The sequence below is a fragment of the Rhinichthys klamathensis genome, unplaced genomic scaffold, assembly GCF_029890125.1.
Source record: "Rhinichthys klamathensis goyatoka isolate OS25496 unplaced genomic scaffold, OSU_Roscu_1.1 h1tg000247l_1, whole genome shotgun sequence".
Classification (NCBI taxonomy): domain Eukaryota; kingdom Metazoa; phylum Chordata; class Actinopteri; order Cypriniformes; family Leuciscidae; genus Rhinichthys; species Rhinichthys klamathensis.
In genome coordinates, this window is record NW_026606769.1 from 1,959,573 (window position 1) to 1,981,791 (window position 22,219).

Below are 22,219 nucleotides of genomic sequence, written 5' to 3' on the forward strand. Positions count from 1 at the left end.
TCAGAGGTAAAGTTCATTAGTTATGTATCTGAGCATGTCTGAAGCCTCTGTAATTCTTCCTGCATCACTTCCTTTTATCTCCACAATTGAGATAAATCACCAAGCACTGCTTTCAGGTTAAAACATGTTAATCTGGGAAATAACACATCTCAAGGTGTGGGTCCTATGAGGGGTGGGATGAACAAATGAATGGAGAAGAAAGGAAAACGAGAATGGGTATAATTAAATCAGAGATGCACTTGGAAATTACCATATCCATCATTATCTTCATGTGAGTCAATGCAAGGGAAAAAAAGCGAGGGGCATAGGAGATTTATTAAAAAAAATGGTTTGTCTGCAACGTATTTCTCATTGGTAACCCTCAAAGGTAGGCAAACGTGGAACATTTATCAAGCCACAGACAAATGACACTGGGTTACTAGTTAGACAGTGTAATAAGTGCCATCTAATTTCCTCTTTAGAATCAATTTATGTTTCAAAGCTTGGGATCATCATCAAGGGACAAAGCTTTTCCTGTGAGAAACTAGTTTAAATTTATTTTTCACATAACGTACACTGAATTTTTTAAAAGCCTTTTTCAAGATTTATGCATTTTAATTAATATTAAAATTCCATCAAATTGAATTGAATGATCCTTACATATTTTAATTGAATAATCTTTACATATTTTATAAGGATTATTATATATAAGGAGTGAACTGAAGCAAAACTACTTTATTCAGGCCTTTTCCACATTATGTTTTCATGGGGAATTATCTGAATTATGAACAGTGTCATATTCTTATGTTTATTTTTTTTAAATGTTAAAATATTTTACATAAAAAAAAAAAAAACTTAATAATGAGAATTTACTCAATGGGAGACAGTATTTTGTTATACAAGATAGAGATACATATTCCAATTGCGGTTTGCATAAATCTAATATCCGAATCAAACCCATCGAGAGTACCGTCATCTTAACATACATAATTCTCACGGGAACATCAGTGCCTCTGGCGCCTAGGTCTCGGTGTGACCCGGGTTAAATGGAGGGCATCTTTTGGAGTACATTACTCTCTTAGAAGTCTAATGCATTTTGATTAATCAAAAACAGCTCTGCAGTCGCACTCTTCAGAGAAGGACGTAAATAAATAAATAAGCAAACAAAATAATTAGAAAAAGCAAAACGTACCCAGTACCCCCCAGTGATAGAGGAATGGATGGGCTCCTTGATGATGAGGTGGGAGAGAATGAGTGAGTTCGTCCAGATAACTTATCAAAGTAGTGTTGAGGGGGAAAGAATAATCCATTCAAAGCAGAAATGCAGTGCGTATGTTGCATGAGCTTGTTGCATTAATTACAGACACTGAGGCAGCTTTGCGAAGGGTTAATGAGTCTGGCATGTGCCAACAGATCAAACGCAAGAATGCCATGAACAAAATTGTAGTTGGTTACTTCTGCAAGCCTGTTCATGCTCAAGTGAAAAAAGAAAAAGGTAATTGGAACTTTAATTCTTGTAATTGTGAGTTTATATCTCACAACATACTCTATAAAAGAATCACAATAAATTGTGTCTCCAAATATGAAGATATCTTATAATATAAGATTTTTTATTTTACCATGTGTCTTTCTATTTCACAATATCAAGAAATAAAGTCATATACTGTATATTTAGTGCATTTGCCATTCAAAAGGGGCTTTTTAATGCCTTTGAATGAAGTATCCTATACTCACTAAGCCTGTATTTATTTGATGAGGAATACCGGTACAATAAAAACAGTACTAGTGTGACATATTACAATTTAAAATAACTGTTTTCTTATTTTATAAAAAAAAAAAAAAAAGTGTGTTTCTGTGATAGCAAAGCTGATATTTCAGCATCATTACTCCAGTCTTCAGTGTCACATGATCCTTCAGAAATCATTCTAATGCTTCTGATTTGGTGCTCAAGAATTTGTTATCTTAGAATATATTATCAATGTTGAAAACAGTGATTTAATATTTTCCTTAATATGACCTTTTTTCAGGATCTTGATGAATAGAAAAAAGTTCCAAAGAACAGCATTAACTTAAAATACAAATCTTTTGTAACATTATAAATGTCTTTACTGTCACTTTTGATCAATTGAATGTGTCCTTGCTGAATAAAAGTGTTAATAAAAAAAAATAAAAAAAACATCTTACTGACCCCAAACTTTTGAACAGTGTGGTCTATGTGTTAGTGTGGTAAAGCTCTTCTTGGTGGGGAATCACCCCTGAGGCTGAGGGTTTGCCTCCTGTTCAGCTATGGATCAGTGATAATCCTTAAAATGGTGTCCTTTGCCACATCAATTATGCTGATCATAGGCACGCTCGTTATGCTGAGTCTTCATTACTGTCACCAGCCTAAGACCATCATGGTATAAATCAAGACATACTGGGCCACTTTCCAAAAGTATCAGAGAGAAGCATGTACCACGTCTTTTAACCTGTGACGTATTACGGAATGGGTTGGATATAGTTCAACTAGACCAGTGTCTGATGTATTCTGGGAATGACCTGATGAATTCTGTACCCTGTTAAAAAAAAAAGTCCCAAATTTTATGCCATAGAGATAACGATTAAAACACAGAGCGGAACCGAGGCGCCACATCTAGTATCAACCAAGCATACATGAGCGGTGTCAGCAGTAGGGGCTCTTATTTATTTCATTCCGGAGGAGGTATTTCTGGGCAATTGCGCTGGATGCAGAGGGTAGTGCCTGCTGGTAAGAGCCAATAAAGAACTCTCATCCATGAACGGCCTTCAGCAGAGACACAGTCAATTACCTAATGTGAGGACTTTGAGGGGGGGGGAAAGCCTTTTCTCCTCATTTACTTGTGGGTATTTATTAAATTGCTGTCAAATTTGACAAATTTGCGACGCTCAACATGGAGGTTGTTTTGGTGGGGGGGTGGGGGTGCGGGGGTGCATGGGTTCACCCCCCCCCCCCCCATCACCATCACAGATCCCATACCCCTCTTCAGAGAAATGCCAGCACACAATGCGTTTTGGCAGTTCTACATGTGCATGCTAGCGAAACGTGTACCTTTTTCCCCTGGAGGTACTCCTCGTGCTCCTCTCGGAAGTGCTTGGTCCCATATGGCACCTGCTCAAAGGGGGTGGAGGTGTGCATCAGGCCCTCGTACCGCTTATTTTGGCTTGTATTTAAAGATGGAAGAAAACTGTGTGGCAAAAAACACAAAGACATAGGAATTAAAATACTTAATTAGCTAATATACTATGAGTGTTATTTATTTGATCAAAATACATAAAAAAGTTTTGCATAAAATATTATGTAAGTTTTCTATTGTACTAGATTTTTAAATCTAATTTAATCCTCTAATGGCAACGCTGAATTTTCAGCATCATTACTCTAGTCTTCAGTTTCACATGCTCCTGCAGAAATCATTATTTTGCTGATTTGGTGCTCACAAAACATTTCTTATTATAATCAATGTTTAAAACCGTTGTGAGGCTCGATACTTTTATGGAAACCATGCTACAATTTTTCAGGATTCTTTGATAAACCATTAATTTGAAATAGAAATTTCGTTACTGTCACTTATGATCAATTTAGTGTGTCCTTGTTGGATAAAAGTATTAATTTATTTTAAAAAATCACATCAAATAATCGCACTGACCCCAACATTTTGACAGTAGTGTATATAAATAGGAAAAAAATGGCAACATATTTTTCAACACCAGCTTGTTGTATGGAAAAGAGCATAACCTCAGTGTCGGCCCCATTACTGGCCTCTGGTCTTGGCTAACGCGACTGCTAAGAGCTAACACTCTGCTATTTTCACAGCACAGCACATGTTACTTATACATCATCACATTGCCTCAACCCTCCCTCGCAGGCACTTTTCATTCTAGTCCAGATCATTTCCAAACCCAAATCGCTTCTTAATCGTTGTGATGTCTTGTGGTTGTTTCTGCACATGCTGCGAGTTTGCTGGGCACACGTTCAGTGCAAAGAGCGGTTACTTAGGAAAAATGCCAGATGTTAATTACAGCGAGGTTGATTTTGTAAATTGTACCCAAGACACTTTGCCTGGAGGAAGATTTATCCAGTGCGGTACAAGAGGTGTCTGCGCGAGGCTGGGTAAACGTCCGCTGGGCATTGGCTTGGCTTGTCACAAAACAAACAAACAACCAACAACCTTGGCACTTTCTGTGAACACAATCTGCAAAGAAAGGTTTTTTTATTCCCAATGCTTGGTGTTCGTTCCATTGTATGATGATGAAACCAGAAGTGCAGGTGAAGCCCTGTCCTCTTTAATGAAATCAAAACAGACAAATATGGAAAATGTAACCATAATCGCTCCCCCTGGAAAAGTTTAAAGTTTGCAATCCATTGCAAAACTGTCACATATTCAGAGTAAAAAAAAACTAAACAAATGGGATTATCTAAACACACACAAGACTGTCTCATATTTTTGAATGAATGCTTTCTGAAACACCTGTTTAGGAAAAAATATAAATGAACTATAGTGAAACTTTCTGGCAGTTTGAGTTTGTTTGACATTCTCTTTAGTTATCTCCTCAAAGAACCATCCTGAACAAGATCATTATTTATTAGAGGAATTCTCCTGTCATGTAAGTACCACATAAGCAATAATGCTTGGTAAAGCTTTGATGGTGCAAGGTAAAAAAGGGGGTGACATCAAACACCACGCTGGCCCTTTAAATAATGGCCCAATCTCCCACAGACATCCTTATCCACTAGAGACACTAGCCTCCCTACAAGACAGATTACAGTGCAACCCATGCTAATGTGCACATGGGACGGACATCACAGAGCAAAAATTAATGTGGCCCCAATGTCCCAGAATACACAACGCTTCTGCTGCTTGCCGGCTGTTTCACTTACTGCTTTCATTGCCACTGAATTGCATTTTAATAGGGTAGTTTTTATTCATTGAAAGCCATTAAGGAAAGTTTGACTTCTCGCAGGGGATCTTTTGGCAGTGCAGACCAATGCCCAGTGACAACACCCTAGGAGGCCACCGAAACGGGAAAAGGAGGAGTGCAAGAGGAATTAAAATGAAAGAACAGAGAAGAAGCAGGGGAGAGAGAAATATGTATAGATGTATGTATTCAGTCTTTCTCTTGCACATTTGTAAACCAAACTGCAGGGTAACACTTTTAAACATAATCAAATAAAAGATTAAATGAATGAATGAAAGAATGAAAGAACGATAGCTTTTAGAAATCATTCCAAGAAACTATTAAACTTTATTTAAAAAAGTAATTCAAATTTATTTTTAAAAAAAGTTCATTTTTGTTTGTGCAACCTAATGTAGTATTTAGATTAAGTTTATTTACCACATGAAGTATTTTAGTGTAGTTCTCAATGATCCTATTTTAAATATTTTTTAAAATATCAATAAACGCTTCATAGTCCAAGTACTTAAATGCTCTGTCAAACTAATTTAGTCCACTATGGAGCTGTTTTTTTCTCTAAATCATGGTAATCCATCCCAGCATTATCTGTATCGGAGGCTGAGGAGACATCACTAGGACTGAAATTAAGCTGGCGGTGGAAAAAAAAAGGAGCAGCAACATTTTGGTGGCTCTTTGAAACATTTCAGAGGAAATTAGTGAAACGAGAGTAGGATCCTGGATCAAAAAGACTCTAATCATGCTTCGCCATGCCCTGCAGACACCACATGTATAATACGATTTACACAGTAACCACCTCTCCTATTACAGCCTGTTTGGGGTATTCTGTGTTAATGGGGTTAGCTAATTTACTGTTTAAAGTCGGAGCAAGAAGAAAAAAAATTAAACATGATTAAAAAACATTGCACATTGAGCTTGTAATTAAAATAAAACGGAAGGGTTTTAAAACAGAGATGGCACTGAAGTAACGAAAAAAAATAATAATACAGTATTTATTATGGTAATCTGCTTCAATAATTATATAACAGAGAAGACTAATAATGCTAATTATGTACCAGCAGGGATGAAACAGTATAGGGCTATTATTAGTTGCTGTTGTTTGTTAACTTATTTAGCAACTAACCCCACTTGAGATTTTACCATCTGCTTCAAACTTTGAGAGAATAAAGTGCGGGGCTTCTTTAGTGTGATTAATGTGCATCTACACAATGTCACATATAGAATCTGAGCACTCAACAGTTTACACTATTACACTTGGAAACATAATTTTATGTTCATATTAACATCTACAGTGGCCTCAAAAGTATTTGGACACTCAAGTTCACCCAAAAATCTAAATTAACCTTAACCCTACTTGATAATGCAGTGCAAACTTACTGTACAAAGAAAAGATATACAGTGGCTCCAGAAACTATTTGGACACTTAAGCATGCAATGCTATTCATATGTTTTTATGTGTTACTTAAAGGTATAGCTCACCAAAAAATGAAAAATTCTTTGTTTTTTGTGTTCCACAGATGCCATGAGGGTGAGTAAATGATGACAGAATTTTCATTTTTCCCTTCAAGCCACACTTACAATTGTCAAAATACATTTTGGATCTTACTGAGACCTTGTACAGTTAATTTACACTTCATTATAAGTACTGCTACAGAATATGTTCCATTGCTACAAATCAATACATACAAGCATTTCACACAATCTCTAGTGCAGCTTCTAGGGATGTGTACATGCTAGCACTTGTGTGTGTGTAACTTACGTCTGGTCGATGACGCGAGTCCTCCACTCCTGGCGTTTGAGCTCCTCTCTGGCCTCCTCCAGGGCAGTGATGGATGTGGCCACGCGCAGGCTTGGCTCCAAGGGCCGCTGCCGCTGCTGCTGCACTTCCAGAGCTGGGCGAAAGGGCCCCTGACAGGTACGGGGGATAAGGTAAATGTTTTATTGCCCAAAACCGCCCGCCTCATTATTGATGAGGCCCCTGTGGATGGCCAGATGGACCCTCGAAAGCCCCAGTCTTTTCATCTAAGACATTAACACACCTGACCAGAGCTGATAATATTACGTTGACCATACAGCGAAGGCCCTGAAGAGGCCAAGGTGGTAGAGATTTTGTCTTTTTATTAAGAAAATAAATGATACCACAGTAGTTTATTTTCAGTGATATTTTTACTCTTATGAGGGCATTTTATTGTTCATTTATCTCTAACAATTTAATTGAATCAGTAAAAAATTATTCAACTGAACAGCAATAAATTCTCAATCTGGACAATTATGGCTTTTATTCATAAAATTAAATCAACATGAAATACAAATGTATGTATAAATAATTCATATGATATCGTACCACAATAATCAGAATATATTTTAACTGATATGTCTATGGTCTATATGTTCTCAATAGCTTAAAGTCACATTATGAAATCTGAAGTTTTGGAGCTGTCAAGGGTGTCACCAAACCACTTTAACCACTATTATGGATACATTCAACAATGCTAATAAAAAGTACCACTATACCTTGTAGTATAAAGTAAAAACCATGGCATATGATTATGGTGAGCAAACAATATCATGTTACCTGTCCAAAATGAATAGAATTACCATGGTATGGCACTCATTTTGGACAGGTATGGTATTGTACCACAAACATAATTTATTTTGAACACAAAAAACTGACACGTTGATACACAATTTTTCAGATGTGTTTAGTGTCCCAAATAGAAAGTTATGCTACTGTATATACTTTTTGAACTGCCGCAAAAACACTTGTGGCTCCACATGCATAACTTATTGTTTTGGTTGCTGTTAGTTTAAATGTGACCTTCAGACATTGCTGCTTTTAATTCATGCTGGCGCAACATTCCATGCCCTTGATACTATCAAGACCAGATCAGCACCTGGCACTGACCAATCCCCTTACTTCCCCTAACAATACACATAATCAATCTATCACTCGCAGATGCTTATCACACAGGGAGAGATGCCTAGGGAGGGGGCTCCACCTCAGTCCACAAATAATTGGGAGAGAGAGAGAGAGAGAGAGAGAGAGAGAGAGATGGCATGAGGGGAGGGGAGGGGAGGAGAGGTTTGAGGGTGGGTGCTTATTCTGGGGTCTTTGTAAGGGCAAAATGTAGATAAATAATGCATCTTCATCTATTGCACATTGTGTGAAAGATGTGGCAGTTTTTTTTAATGAATTCAGACTAACTGGGCCCAGCTGGAGTGAAAAGCCAGCCCAGGGAGAAGAACTCGGGCTCTAATAAAAAGAAATGACTCACGCTTCATTTCTGCTCACTTATGTTTTACATTAATAGAAACCAATAATAAGAACCAGTTACCATAAAAGTCATGGACCGTAAATAACACAAATGGCAAATACGTATCATCAAATCTCCCTCACAGCTGGACAAGATGACATGGTAGATTTGGAAGTACTTAAAGATATTCTTTATCGGGGCACCTTTACATGTTGCGGTATTCCCTTGCTGAGAGTCCCTTAATGGGATCCATGGAATAAAGGGGCTTGGGTTGACAGGTGTGCTTATCACCGGTTATCTGGCTGTCTAAATGCTTTGGCGGTATCCAGGCGAGTAGGGAGGCACGTTTAATAATATTATTCCATTTTTACAGCAAGTTTTTCTAAATGATCACACAGTGGAAATAAATCCTGGCTTTAATCATAGTTATCTCAGGATCTCTTTTGTTAATTGTCACCACACTCTGTCATCTTTTTGAGGCCATTTCATTGGAATAGTCAGGAGGGACATCAACAAATACTTTAAGTTGATATAATATCCTAGTAACGGGTGGTGATGAATATATGAATATAAATGAAAGTTTTAGTGTGAGTTTGCTTAAAGACAAATAAAAGTTCCATTAACAACATTACATTAAACAGACTACATAATTTATCATTTACAAAAATCATTTATCTCTCCCTGAATTTAAGCACAATATGGCATTAGTTCACCAAAAATAACAATTCTGTTATTATTTACTCCAAATCAAATATAAACTTGATCTACTGATTCATTAAAGAGATCTGACTCATAAGAACCATTTGTTCACAAATGACACATTACTATTAATGAAAACAGCAAGGACAGCTTGGACAGAAGTCAAGATTTTCAGTGAATAGCAAAAAATTTAGTCCTTTCCTCACTTATTTTATGTCTTTAGGGCCTGGTTTCACAGACAAGGCTTAGGTTAAGTCAGGATTAGGCCTTAGTTCAATTAGGATATTTAAGTAACTTTTATAAAAAATATTACTGGTGTGGCTCTTAAGACAAAAAATGGCACTGACATATTTTAAGACATGTCAGTGCCAGTTGCTTTCAGTTAAAACAGTTCAAAAAATTTGAAAACACATTGAAAACAGTTCAATGTGGTTTTAGTCTGGGACTAGCTTAAGCCTTGTCTGTGAAGCTGGGGGTAGAGGTTTTGGAATAAAGCACACAAGTCATATGGACTGCTTTTGAATGATTTTGCACCCCTTCTGAAGCTTGAAAATCCCTTTCTGTTCCAGTGAAGAAAGAAAGTCATACATTTTTAGAATGACATGAGGTTGAGAAAAAGATTTTTCATTTTAGCGTGAACTATTTCCTATAAAGAAATCTTGGGCATAAATCTCACCTGTGGCTTTTTGTGAATGGGTGGTAGACGCTCTCTGTTTGGCATCAGATTGGACAGATCAGGAATTATATTAGGGGTCTTCCTCTCTTTGGGAGCCGATCGTGCCAGAAGCGGTTTTACTTTTCTCAGTCTCAGCTCCATCTCATCAGGCTCTTCTCTGAACGGTGAATTGAAAACACCTGGACACTAAGATGAGCACACAAACACAAAAAAGGGTGTTGTTTGGATAAGCAAGGTGAACAAAACAATGTTATGCTTCTGTTAGCATAATGAAGAGAAAATCTGTTCGTCTACATGATTGCCCTTAAACTTTGCAGAGCAAACCCCCAAACACATCCTCATGCCCCCTTTAATAACTCATTTGCTAGCAATGGACTGCTAACAGCTTCCATTGTACCTCTCATCATAAGTATCCATGCAAAACCCACAGCAAAACACATTTAGCTTTCAGGAAAAGGAACCCACTTTATTCGGTCGACCACAGCAAAACAATTATACTTGTCACCTCCCCTGAATGGACACACATCCATCACTCTGGCATGTGTCATGTCTGCTAGCGTAAATGTCTGCTAGCTAACTATGAGCTGTCTGATCTTACTGTAGCACTTCAGTGGTTCTTGGTTTGGCCTGAGGAATAATAGCTAGAATAATTAGTCTCTAATCAGACGCTTCCTCATATGTGCTTAATTAGCAGCGGAATTTTTTGAAAGCTTTGTTACTATATGCTAATAGCTTTCACAGGTAATATGCCTCAGTAAGGCTCCTGCGCCGGTTTGGATAGTGTAGCTTTGGGTGTCACATGGTGGGGGGTACACCACAAAATCCCAACTTGCCTCGGACTTACAGGAAAAGAGCAATGATGTTGACCCTCGTACCGAGGAACTACATCTATGTCAGCGCAGCCACTTTTGTCCAGCGGAATTTTCTCTGGTTAACGATGAACCATGGGAGACCCATCCATTTCACGGAGACAAGGTCAGACTGTGGGAACATAAGTTGCCCAGCGTAGAGACACAGAGTGAGAATGAGAAAATCAGGGAGGGGGAGAGCAGAGTTAGACTTGAGATAAACTGAGAGAAAGTAAGAAAACTAAGAAGAGAGTTAAACCATTCCTGCAACTGACAAGTCTGAGATTGAGGTTTGTGGTTTAAATGACTGTCCTTATTAGGATGAATAATGTGATGTATGTATTTGGTGATATGCGCTGTATTTTTTACATTTACATGTGCAGAGGCCCCCTATAATACAATATCATTTAAACTATTGATCAAAAGTTTGGGTAAAAAAATAAAAAATAAAATGATGACTACTTTTATTCAGCAAGGATGCATTAATTTGATCAAAAGAGACAGTTCAAATAAATGCTGTTCTTTTGAATTTTCTATTCATTAAAGAATCCTGAAAAAAATTATTATGTAAAATAAATGTAATATTTTTATTTTGATCAAATAAATGCAGCCCTAATGAGCATAAGAGACTTCTTTCAAAACCATTTAAAAAAAAAACTTACCGACCCAAACTTTTAAACTGTAATATAATAATATTTGTTCTCAGTAACAGTTCATAACTAATCATAATTTAAAGTCCTCCTGTGGTGAAAATCAACCTTTTAATGTTGTTTAAATGTCTATGTGCAAATTCATCAGTCAACACCATTGCTGAGTATTTTCTCCTTAAAACTGCAATGAACCAAAGACCGTCTCAAAAACGCGGTTTGAAATCGCTGGTGTTTCTGACGTCACAAACTACCTTGTAACCAATCAACGTGTGATCCTCAACGAGTTGATCTCAGAGCTGGTGCGAGTGAGCGGAGACGGGACTAATTTGCATGTTCATAGAACTGCATATACTAAATAAGGCAAGGGTGTAGTTATATTTAAGCTATTTTAAAGCATGAAGAATTTTTTTTTTTTAGGAAAAAACTTTTAAATGTGTCATTTTTGTGATCAAAGGTGATTTTTAAAGGATAAAATGATTGACTACAGGGGGACTTTAAAACATTATTTTAACATTTTACATTTAATTTAAAAAATCATTATCCAATCATCAGTTCATTTCAAATAATAACAAAACATTTATTTATTTTTTTTCATTCTAGAAACATTTCTAGGGGTCCATGGCTTTTCCCTGGCTCTAAATTTGCTAATTAATTTGATTAAAAGTACTACTGTATTGACAAAAGGATTTGTAAATCTGACTATTCTAAATATTTTCAATCAATGGGGCACAGGAAAAAAAGTACACGGTAACCAGTAAAACCCCAGCCCAGAGCCCACAGACCCATATTTTATCCTTATCTCCTTTTAAAGCATATTCTAACTAGCATGTGGTCCCTCGCATCTGTTGTCCATTAGCCATTAGCTGATGTGTATTATTTCTTGATTTCCTGCCTCAGACTGCAGGCAGCTGGCAGTAATGTCCTCTTGCCCTGTTCGTGGTGTGGCTGGCACTAAGCGTCCAGTGACCAGAGCATGAACATGGCATGAGCGGAGTGGCCACAGGAGGCTGTGATGCCCATAAAAGCATGAAGGAGAGGCGGCAAAATGAAATATCTGCACACCCCACACTGCTGCTGAATCAACAACGGCCAGAGCACTTCATCATAATTATCAAGACACATTATAGCCAGAGGCATTTCTGAAAAGAATATATATATCAGCAAATGATTGCAGCAGTTAGGAGCCTGGTCTTCATACTCCACACTGGCACAGTTCCTTTTGATTCTGTGACCTCAAATAAATGCAAATATACAGTATGTAAGCAGGATATACGAGCATGTCCATCTCATTGATTCGGCACTGACCTGTTTAGTGCTCAGGAGGAAGTGGAGTCTTTGAGCCTGGATGGTTTTCCCTTGCTCCTCTTTTTCCAGAGTGATCCGTTCTCTCTCTTTTCTCTGGAGCTCTGCAAATTCCTCTAGGTCTCTCCTGAGAAGCAGAACAGTACAGATAAACCCACATTTTTTCCAACTCACAGTTTTTCTGTAAACTTTTGTCTTAGTCCCAAGACATCAGACAATGTTCAACACACTTGTGGATTGTTCAAGAGAACAGCTCTACTGACATTCCTGTGAAACTTTGCAAAACAGTATTTCTGTTGTATGTAGGATAATACATTAGCAATCATGACCAAAGGGTCTTGTTAGGCATGGTATGCACTATGCATACGGTTTGGAATATTGCAAGCCCCGAAAGCCCATGTAGCAAATAAATTAATGAACAAATTAATTTAAAAAATATAATAATGAACATGCACAAAATACTTCATGTTAACTATTTTGCTCGGTATACTGATTACCTCACTTTTCCTGATGCATTTTTCTCTCCCATTTCCTCTCCGAAAAAATAAATCACCAAATAAATCAAATACGCAGAGTAGTTTGGGCTGTGAGTTTGTTTTCTATTGTGATCTGAGGTCACAATGTTCAAACGCTTTCTGACCAGCCTCGGTCTCTTCCGCTTGGCATCACGCTGTCTGTGTGACCTTTGCCAACCTATATCTCTCGCTTATTATTAATTGCACTGCAGTGGACAAAAGCCAAATAGATTTGTAACCGTGGAAGGGGATCTCGATCTGTGTCTAAGAGAAGGCTGGGGTAACACATAAACCTCATTAGTGTTGATGGGCCAGTAGGGAGACATGGGAGCAGCTAACACAGATGACCTTTGTGTGTCCTTACACAACACAATCACTATAAGCACCCTGGGCCCACTGAATTGTATCCACTTACTGTAGAATCCACCAATCCACCAGGTGCTAATCACCCTTACCTAGCAACAGCTAGGCCTGTAGTATGCAGTCAAAAATACAGGCCGTTTACAGCAGACTTCAGTCTATCGTTTAGTTACCTTCAAAAAACGCTGTTGGACATTGTTGATATTTGAAATCAACCCAAACATACTCCTCTCTTCATTGCTCCACCTTCAAAACTCACCCTCCAATCCTAACCGCCCTGCTCGGAGTCAGCCTCGAACCCCGATCGCGAACATGCGAGGCGAGTGCACTAACAATGCCGCTAAACACCGCAGTTTAGTCAGCACGACTCTCACTAGCTGGCCTCCGTTACGCACGCAATCCAAGAGTGGATGTCTGTTTATCATAGCAGAAGCGCAACAAAATAGCTCTCTCCAGCGCTATAAAGCTTTTCTAATATTAATGCGGTCATAATCCTTAATTTTCCAGTGATTTCTTCTGAGCTTTTCTCTTTTGTATTGTGTCTCATCTCTATTTCTGCAGTCTTTCTTCAAATCTCCCTCTTGCTCATTCTCGCTCCTCCACCCTCATACGCCCCCTAATGCTGATGGGCTAGACACGTTTGTTGTTGTTTGTTCGTGTGTCGGTCCGACTGACTTCCAAACAGCGTTTTTCAAATATCGCTTACCCCACCTTTAACCTTTTTTTTTTTTACTTGTTATTTTGAGTATATGAATATGAAGCCGCATATGAAGTATAAATACCAGAGTGCTTTTTGACATTTGTCATAATGGAATTTCAGTATTATCTATAAATTCTCAAATTTCCACTTACTGTAGTTTAATTACAAAATATGCAAAGACCAGCAAAAGCCACCTACTATGAGTAAAAAAAAAAAAAAAAAATGAAAACACACACACACAAAAAACAACAAAATATGAATTAATTAGGAGAATTTAAATGCTTTTAAGGTGGAAAACAACAAGATCAATTTGCCCATAAAATGGGATTTGGTATCCTTCTCTGTAATGAATTCAGTAATTTGTGTGATTAAGCATATGCATAGCATGGCCTGTGTATTTTGGAGTCTTGCTTTGATAAAAGACCTGCCCTAAATACTATGAAATGTTTATAAAGAAAAAAAAAAAAATAAGGCCTGCAGTTAAGGAGTGAGTTTCCCAGATGTCCTTGAAAGGGACACGAGAGCGGAAAAAGTAGCCTGAGCAATGGGAGTCCATAAATTCCCCCTGTGCTTCCAAAGAGTTAAAGATTTGCCATGCTCAAACATTACAGAGAGAAATTTATCTGATTATGGCAGTAATAATTACCCAGCTGTTTATTACAGATAGAGAAATAATTCATGCAGGCAATAGGCCATGGTGGCAATGACACTCCACATTTAGTAAATATGCAAGCCGCTCAGTTCTAATTACTCAAGCCCAGAGGAAGCCCTTATTAAGTGCTGGAACTTTAAGTGTCTTCTTGACAAGTGATAAATTGTTACATTGCACAAACTCTTGCTGTGGAATTGCCGCGGTGAACTCAGGTCTTGACTTCATTAAGGTATGCAGAGAAGGACAACTGAATGAAGATGGACACTGGAACATAGCGAGCCTTGTCGTCAGGCTAGAGCTAATGAAACGACACAGATCGTTTTGCATTGGGAGGAGGGGATCTTTCACTGCTGGCAGGGAGAGAGAATGAGAGAGAGGGGCCGCCCTGACATGGGCAGTCGCTGGCCTCCTATCATTGGCATGCCGGGCTGGTCTGCTTGTACTAAATGGGAACCATTAGGAAAATTTTGAATAATTTATTCAAGCGCCGGAGCTGTACGGATTAAAATCCTGGCACTGAGACCTTTGAGGGGTGACTAATCAGTCAGTGGGTGATCCTGAGCCCAACGTGGAACAGATTGTCAGAATCAGCGCAGTGATCTTTCACTTCACATCTATGACTGATTCATCATGACCTCAGAAGCATTCCATAAACAACTAATTAATGCACTAACAGACAGAGTCTACCGACGGATAGAGAGAGAGGAAGAGAATGAGAGAGAGAGAAAGGACAGACAATAAAACAATGGGATGTTGTTAGTAAAACACAGCTGGACAAATATCCAAAACTTACTGAGACAAGACTGACTATTCCTATTTTTTTTTACACAACAAGAAGCAACTTTGACTTTGTTTAATACTAAACAGGTGGATTAATCTGATAATATTTGGGAATTTCTGAGATTATCAAATGAGCCAATATAATTTTTTATCTGCCCATATGAAATTAAGTCAACATTTTCATTATACAAAAAGTGAAACATGTACAGTCTGAATTTTAGACTTTTGTTAACCAGTTACTGGTGGATCTTTTTTCCACGACATACTAACTGCATACTGTTAAACTCATAAAGGGTTGATCATGACAATCACACTACATTTTGGCCACCACTGAAACGGGGGGGGGGGGGGGGGGGGGGGGGGGAAGTTTCCAACATTTAAGACAGTGTAGTACATGATGGTCCAGTGTTTTTATAGAGAAATGCAATGTGTTAACAGGATTCAAAGGTGAGAAACCCCATTAAAAGAGAACATTCCCACTTAAAGAGAGGCTGGAGTAGGGAGACGGAGGGAGGGGGCAGGGTGTTGGGAGTCAGTGATCCAAGGAGCACTTAACAGATTTACATTTAATTTTAGCTAAACCCTTAAGATATTTTCCCACAAAATATATTGGTCACATTAAAAAAAGTGACTTTGTTTTTATCAAAAGTAAAAGATGGCATCTTCCTTCGGCCCCCGAAGCATGATTTTTTAAAATAAATGTGGGGGCACACGCAAATCAGAGGCTAATTTTAAATTTCATAAAGTTATTCATTTTCAAGTAACCAGAGGCGATTTATGCATGACATGCTGCTAATGTATATGTCTCAAACATGCCGTTAAAGGCATGACATTCCTTTGTCTTTGCAAGAATATCAGACAATGGTCATCTGTGAACACTAGTTTAACATAATGCTATGTACTTTATTTGGAGCAGTGTATATAAAAATGTAATTTTAATTATTCTTACCTGATGTGCTCATTCTTCCTTGTCAATCCCTCCAAATATCTCTTGCGTGAATAATAATTGTGTACATACTTCCTCACATAATAGCCCCGCCATCTCTGCTGTATCTGCGAAAGAAGGGTGAGTTCTGATTATGAATACATGTGCCTGATTATTATTTTGTTGCCTTTACTATTCCACTGTATGGCTGATAAAAAGTAGGAAATGTAGTTTTATTTGGAATTGCAAAAAGTATTTAGAAGTTAAAAGACAAATCAAAGTCAGAGCAAATTAAAGAAGTTCCCTGTCGCTTTCGAGCTTGCAGTCATTGTCACTCATGAAGAATGAGAGTGCTAGCTAGAGCCACCGTGATGACAGCACCACTGAGGACCAAAAACAAAAAGGACAGATGTCCTTCAGGCTAATTAGGTGCTTAAACAATAGCAGGTAAAAGAGAAAAAAATAATAAGGTAAAAACTAAACAAAACAAGAATTGCCATTGATCAGTAGTCAATAGATAATTTTAAATAAAGTAATTGCAAGCTTGGATTGGGAGTTCTTTGTGACCTCTTAGACTAGTAAAATCAATGATGCATATTGCTCAATTAGATCTAATACAAATCCGGCCTCACTTGTAAACACTGATTTCTATTAAAAGGCTTTTGATAAAGAGTGTGATAAACACTTTATAGGATAAAGGAAATGACTAAAAAAAACCTGAAGCTTCAATGGTTGTTGTTTTCAGCTTTATTGGGCAAGGGTTAGGATGAGCAATGACCTCGTTTTCTTGCAGATTCTACAAGGAGTAAACTTATGACCACAATTGTATAAAGTGACATTCATTAGAAAACATCATGCATACATTCCCATGAAGCTTTCCAAACTTTAATTTTTCCATCCAACACACCCAGTCTATGCTTGAAACTGATCCTTCAGTAACTGTTTTCACAGTCGCCCTTTCTTTTTTTCCTTAAGCAGATTTTTACATTACCGGTGCTTCCCGGACATAGCACTCTATCTTTTACAAGGGCTATAAAAGCTGTCTGTCCAGTTGAAAAACTTCTGTTTGTGTCTAAGTGGTGACAGGACCTTTAGTCTCATATTCTGTGACCCCTAAGAAGAGGTCAAGCTTCATGTTTCAAATTAGACTCACATAACCAAAGTGGTAGTGAAGAATGCAGGGTGGGCCCTAGATTTGACACAAAATATTTGCGTTTAAATCACTTTCTTGGTTCAAATTTCTTGTGATGTCCAATCATCACAGTAAAAATATGCAATCTTCCACAGAAATGCAACATCCTTCAATAAGCTATGAAATTTTGTAAGACTTATAAAATTCTTAAAAAGTTTCTCCTCATGGAAAAACAATTGTAAAACTAAAGCTTCTATACATACCAATAGCTCTATAAAAGTGCCAATATATCACTCATATATAAACGTGTTTGATTTATAGGCTGTGAAACAGAACATGCAAGATTGATATTGCTACCTTTTTGCAACTTAGGCCTTATAAAAAATGAGAATATATGATAGCAAATTCTTTCATATTTGGATTTGACTACAGTTAACTTGCCAGTATGGTTAAGTTAAGAATGCTCACCAAGGCTGCATTTATTTGATCAAATATACAGTAAAAACAGAAATATTGTGTAATATTATTACAATTTAAAATAACTGTTTTCTATTTCAATATATTTTAAAATGGAATTTTCGGCGTAAAGGTCTTTACTGTCACTTTTGAACAATTTAATGCATTTTTGCTGGATTAAAGTATTAAAAGTACAAAATTCAATTCAAGTAAATATCTCCGTATATTATATTTATATATTGTAATATATTATAGCTATAGAGACATGTCACATGTCAATAAATATATAAAAAAGTAATTTTAAAAACACTCAAAAACCTTTAATATATTTAAGCATATTTAGATTTTGTGAACCACTTTCACTTTAGATTTCAATGCAGTTATCAAACACCAGTAAAATCTGTTTACAGGTTTTAATTCAAATCAAATGTGTGACCCACTGACTTTTCACTGACTAAACAGCAAGAGAAATATTTACCTTGACAGCCATCTTATTGTAGAAATTCATCTTCATGATAAAATATGCTGTCTGTGAAGAGAGGGAGATAGCATTACATTGTGACTGGGCCCTCTGATGTTTTCCTAACATGCGAGGAATAAAATCCTCTTTATACATAATACATAAAAGTCATGGAGAAGCAGCAGCAGATAAGAGGGTGGACTGGCAAGTCATACTTTGTATCGAAGGGAAGTGCCTGTTCTTAATACATAATGCAGACATGGCTAGGAAAATCTATGAAAGTCAGGCTGGTAACTAATGGAGATGTATGAAGGTAAAATGCTCTTTGCTGAGTTTGATAATCAATGGAATGCAGCTGAGGATGGACCGACTAAACATGGTGAGGAATATTCACAAGACACAAATGATACACTCAATGGGGACACAATAAAAAAGAAACTTGATATGAACTGCTCTATATGATGGTAGAGGTAAGACATACATATTTTTGATTACAAATGACAAGAAACCAGACACAAAATAAGCCTTCTTCCTTTTTTTAAAGAAAATATTTAATAAGAGGCCATGATTTATCGTCTCACTCCTCATATCATGCATAATCTTCCATATTCCTGGATTTCCAGGAAGTTATGTAAAAAAAAAAAAACAATACTGTAACTGTACATTTTAGAAAGACAAAATATTAGGCAAACAATTGTTGGTCATGATTGAACATACAGCCAAAAAAAAGAAAAAGAAAAAAAAGGAGACAACAACATTTTCCTGAACAATTAAGTCTTATGTAAAATCTATTACCACGAAGCCCTTAGGTTTTATTTAAAAATGAAGAAGGGAAAAATGAGCACTAATATGTCAGCACTTTTTAAAAACATGGACGAGATAAAAGCATTCCATTGGAAATCAATACGAATTGTCAAATTACAAACTTACGCCATATGTATAGAAGTCATGGCATGCCTGTTAACTGCTAAATGTTAATGAGGGTTATCATAACATAATCAATATTACATGTCTCCACAACTTACCTTTACCCTTTGTTTGAAAAGCACCCGAGCAGTGAAACCACGCCATATTTTTTGTATTAATGTTGCGTTTTTATGCAGGTGACTGAAAAATAAAACAACAAACGACAAGGTGTAATTATACTTCTATACTTTCAAACTGATTCAATCAAAACTTCATTCCTTTTTTCAAACTGATTTAATCAAAAAGTCCCCTTTTTTTTCTCTCTGCCTGTCCACGGTAGGTCTTTCTTGGGCATCTGTACATTTGCATTCATCATTAACCACCCTCTAAATGCATGTCTATGGCAACTCTGAACTCAACATGGTCATCAATTTCCAAAGGCCATTTATAACTAAAAAAAAATCAATGCGTATAGGGACGGTGGCAACCCTGGAGCTGCACTCAAGAAGCCTAGATTGCGCTTAATTAGCCACTTAACACATTGATCAATTAACTAAAGTAATCTAAATTAACCTACTGTCTGGGAGTTTGTCTGCTCACTGCACAGAAATATGTTGAGGTTACACACTGTAGCGCCCTGTGCACTGGCTAATTCTTTCATTTAAAGACCAAATGCATTAGATTTAGGCTTCAGCAACCACTTACAGGTATATGCTGAGAATATAGAATCATACGCCTGTCCTCATTGAAACATCTGTCTACCCTATACAATATGGATCCCAAAAGTGTCACGCCTATAGAGAGCAAAAGTGCCCACCAACTTTATTAGTGGCCTTGGTCCGGAAACATTTTTCCCAAAGGGATTTATTTTTTAATTCTTCACTAAAAAGTTATTATTCATGATGAACCACACAAACAGCTACAAGTTGAATCATAATATTACAAACTGAAGCTAAAGAGTATTTAAAATCAGACATAAAGACAAAGGTAAAAGACTTAATGGCTTTAATACGGGAAAGAACTACAATCCCATAAACTACTGCAAATAACATAAAATAAAAACAGTGGATAAATGTAAAACGATCTATTTAAATATGTTGATTATGTAAAAAGAAACAGTATATTTTACATTTATTGTAAAAAATGCATACATACAAAAATATTTAAAGTCGGCATGAAATTGCCGACTGCATAAATGTAAATGTAAAATTTAAGTTGCAATAGTCTTATCTTCCCTATTGTGACGTATATCCGAGTGAAACAGCTTCTCAAACAAGGAAAAAAAATGTAGGGTGGGACTTGATTTTGTCCATCAGGAATTGATTGGATGGTTGTGGTTTGCTATTGCTGTGAACTCAAGTGAGTGACAGGTTGTCCTGCCCTCGCTCCAGTAAACACATCATCAGAGAAGAGAAGAGATGTCGTTGCAAGAGGGAGGGGAAGCTATTTTGATTAAAGATTACGAGGGCACATGGATTTTTAACAAATATTGCTGTGGAGGGATAAATAACTTATAATACTGCTTTAATACATAAAAAAAAAAGTGTTAAAATGTTTTATTTCATGATGATTCTTGATGGCATAGGGATGTTGACTTGATTTCATCATTTGCAGCGCTTCATGGGAATCAGTGGACGCTAAAGAGTTGCAAGAGATGCAATTTGTTTGTTTCGATTCCCTGATTGGTGGAGATTTCCTTTGGCAGAATCATTGGTAGTTTTTCACCAAGAATAACACTGTTAAATGTGATTATTTAAAAAAGAAGTTCAAATAATGAGGGCTGATCGCTTCCTCAACAAAAGCATTTACCATTGATTAACAACCTCATAGCTCACACTAATTCTTCTGTTTTTTAAATACGTATTGTTTAATAAAAATCATCTCCCGTAAGGAGAAAATGAATAGGATTTTTAATTCCGGACCAGACTGTTGCACTCTATTTAAATTGACTGTCCTCAGGTTAGCCTATATATTTATAAAAATAAATAAATACATTTACATAAAATAGAATGAATGAATGAATGAATGAATGAATAAATAAAGGGAATGAAAACATGACTGCCACTTATTTTCCCTCTAAACAAACAAACAAATAAATAAGTAAACCTGAACTTAAAAGAGTTAATTCTTTGTTTGTACACGCTGAAAAACTGATCAAATTGTCAGATGAAATGAGATCACAAAAGCTGTCTTACCTGAGGTATGCCCTCACCTGGCAGCCCCGGAACCAGCTCTGAATTCTGACTGCAGCCTCATTCTCTTTCTGTCTGTTTTCCTCCGCAATCCTGTAACATGAGATGCTTTCATTGAGTTCACCGAATTAATGTGTGTTATCTTATCTCCAGAGTATGTGTCTTTGTTATTCTTATCTAAAAAACAGCTGTGAAGAAGGAACTTCTTTCCCGCCTACATCGACTGATACAACACAACAAGACAGGTTTCAAACGTAGAGAACTGAATAATTTGCTTTATTTACCTGTTTCTGATAAAATATTGCTTTTTGACGTTATCAACTTGACTGTAAAGTTTCACAAGTCTCGCCATGTTTCCGGAAGTTTAAAGGTGTCCATGACAACGGAAAGGTCCATGTGCGCGCGGGGAGAGAGAGTGCTCGTCAGTCACGCGCAGTGAAGGAAGTTGAAGTGCACGCGGCCGTCCATTCTAATGAGCGGGAAGTTCCGGGAACTGATTTGAGTGAACTGGAGGCGCTTTATCATGTGGTAAACAGCTCTGTTCTAATTTGGTAAACATAATTTTTCTCAATATATTCTCAAAAAAAAATAATAAAAAAAATTCAAATTTTTTACTCAAATAACCAAACTTTATACGTAGGGCAAATTAATGTTTGTTTGTTGTTTGTTATTTCCTGTTGACTGACACCCGTTACATGCTTGCCACCTGTCCCGGTTTTACCGGGATTGTCCTTCTTTTTAATAACCTGTCCCGGGAAATTTACGCACTCTCCCGGGACACTGAATGTCCCGGTTTTCGAAAGGCTA

General features: G+C 37.1%; 1 protein-coding gene across 1 annotated transcript in view; it reads right to left on the reverse strand.

Annotated features, from left to right (window-relative positions):
* spata17 (spermatogenesis associated 17) overlaps nt 1–21,807 on the reverse strand; it is a 38,653-nt gene extending 16,846 nt beyond the window's left edge. Inside the window, exons 1-9 of the mRNA XM_056266389.1 lie at nt 21,697–21,807; nt 21,416–21,505; nt 19,340–19,421; nt 18,333–18,383; nt 16,291–16,394; nt 12,338–12,461; nt 9,535–9,720; nt 6,665–6,813; nt 3,047–3,182 (exon numbers count right to left, since the gene is read on the reverse strand). Coding sequence (XP_056122364.1) covers nt 3,047–3,182; nt 6,665–6,813; nt 9,535–9,720; nt 12,338–12,461; nt 16,291–16,394; nt 18,333–18,383; nt 19,340–19,421; nt 21,416–21,505; nt 21,697–21,764 — 990 coding nt within the window. The 5' untranslated portion in view covers nt 21,765–21,807. The remainder of the gene's footprint in view (nt 1–3,046; nt 3,183–6,664; nt 6,814–9,534; nt 9,721–12,337; nt 12,462–16,290; nt 16,395–18,332; nt 18,384–19,339; nt 19,422–21,415; nt 21,506–21,696) is intronic.
* Nucleotides 21,808–22,219: the final 412 nt, after the last annotated feature.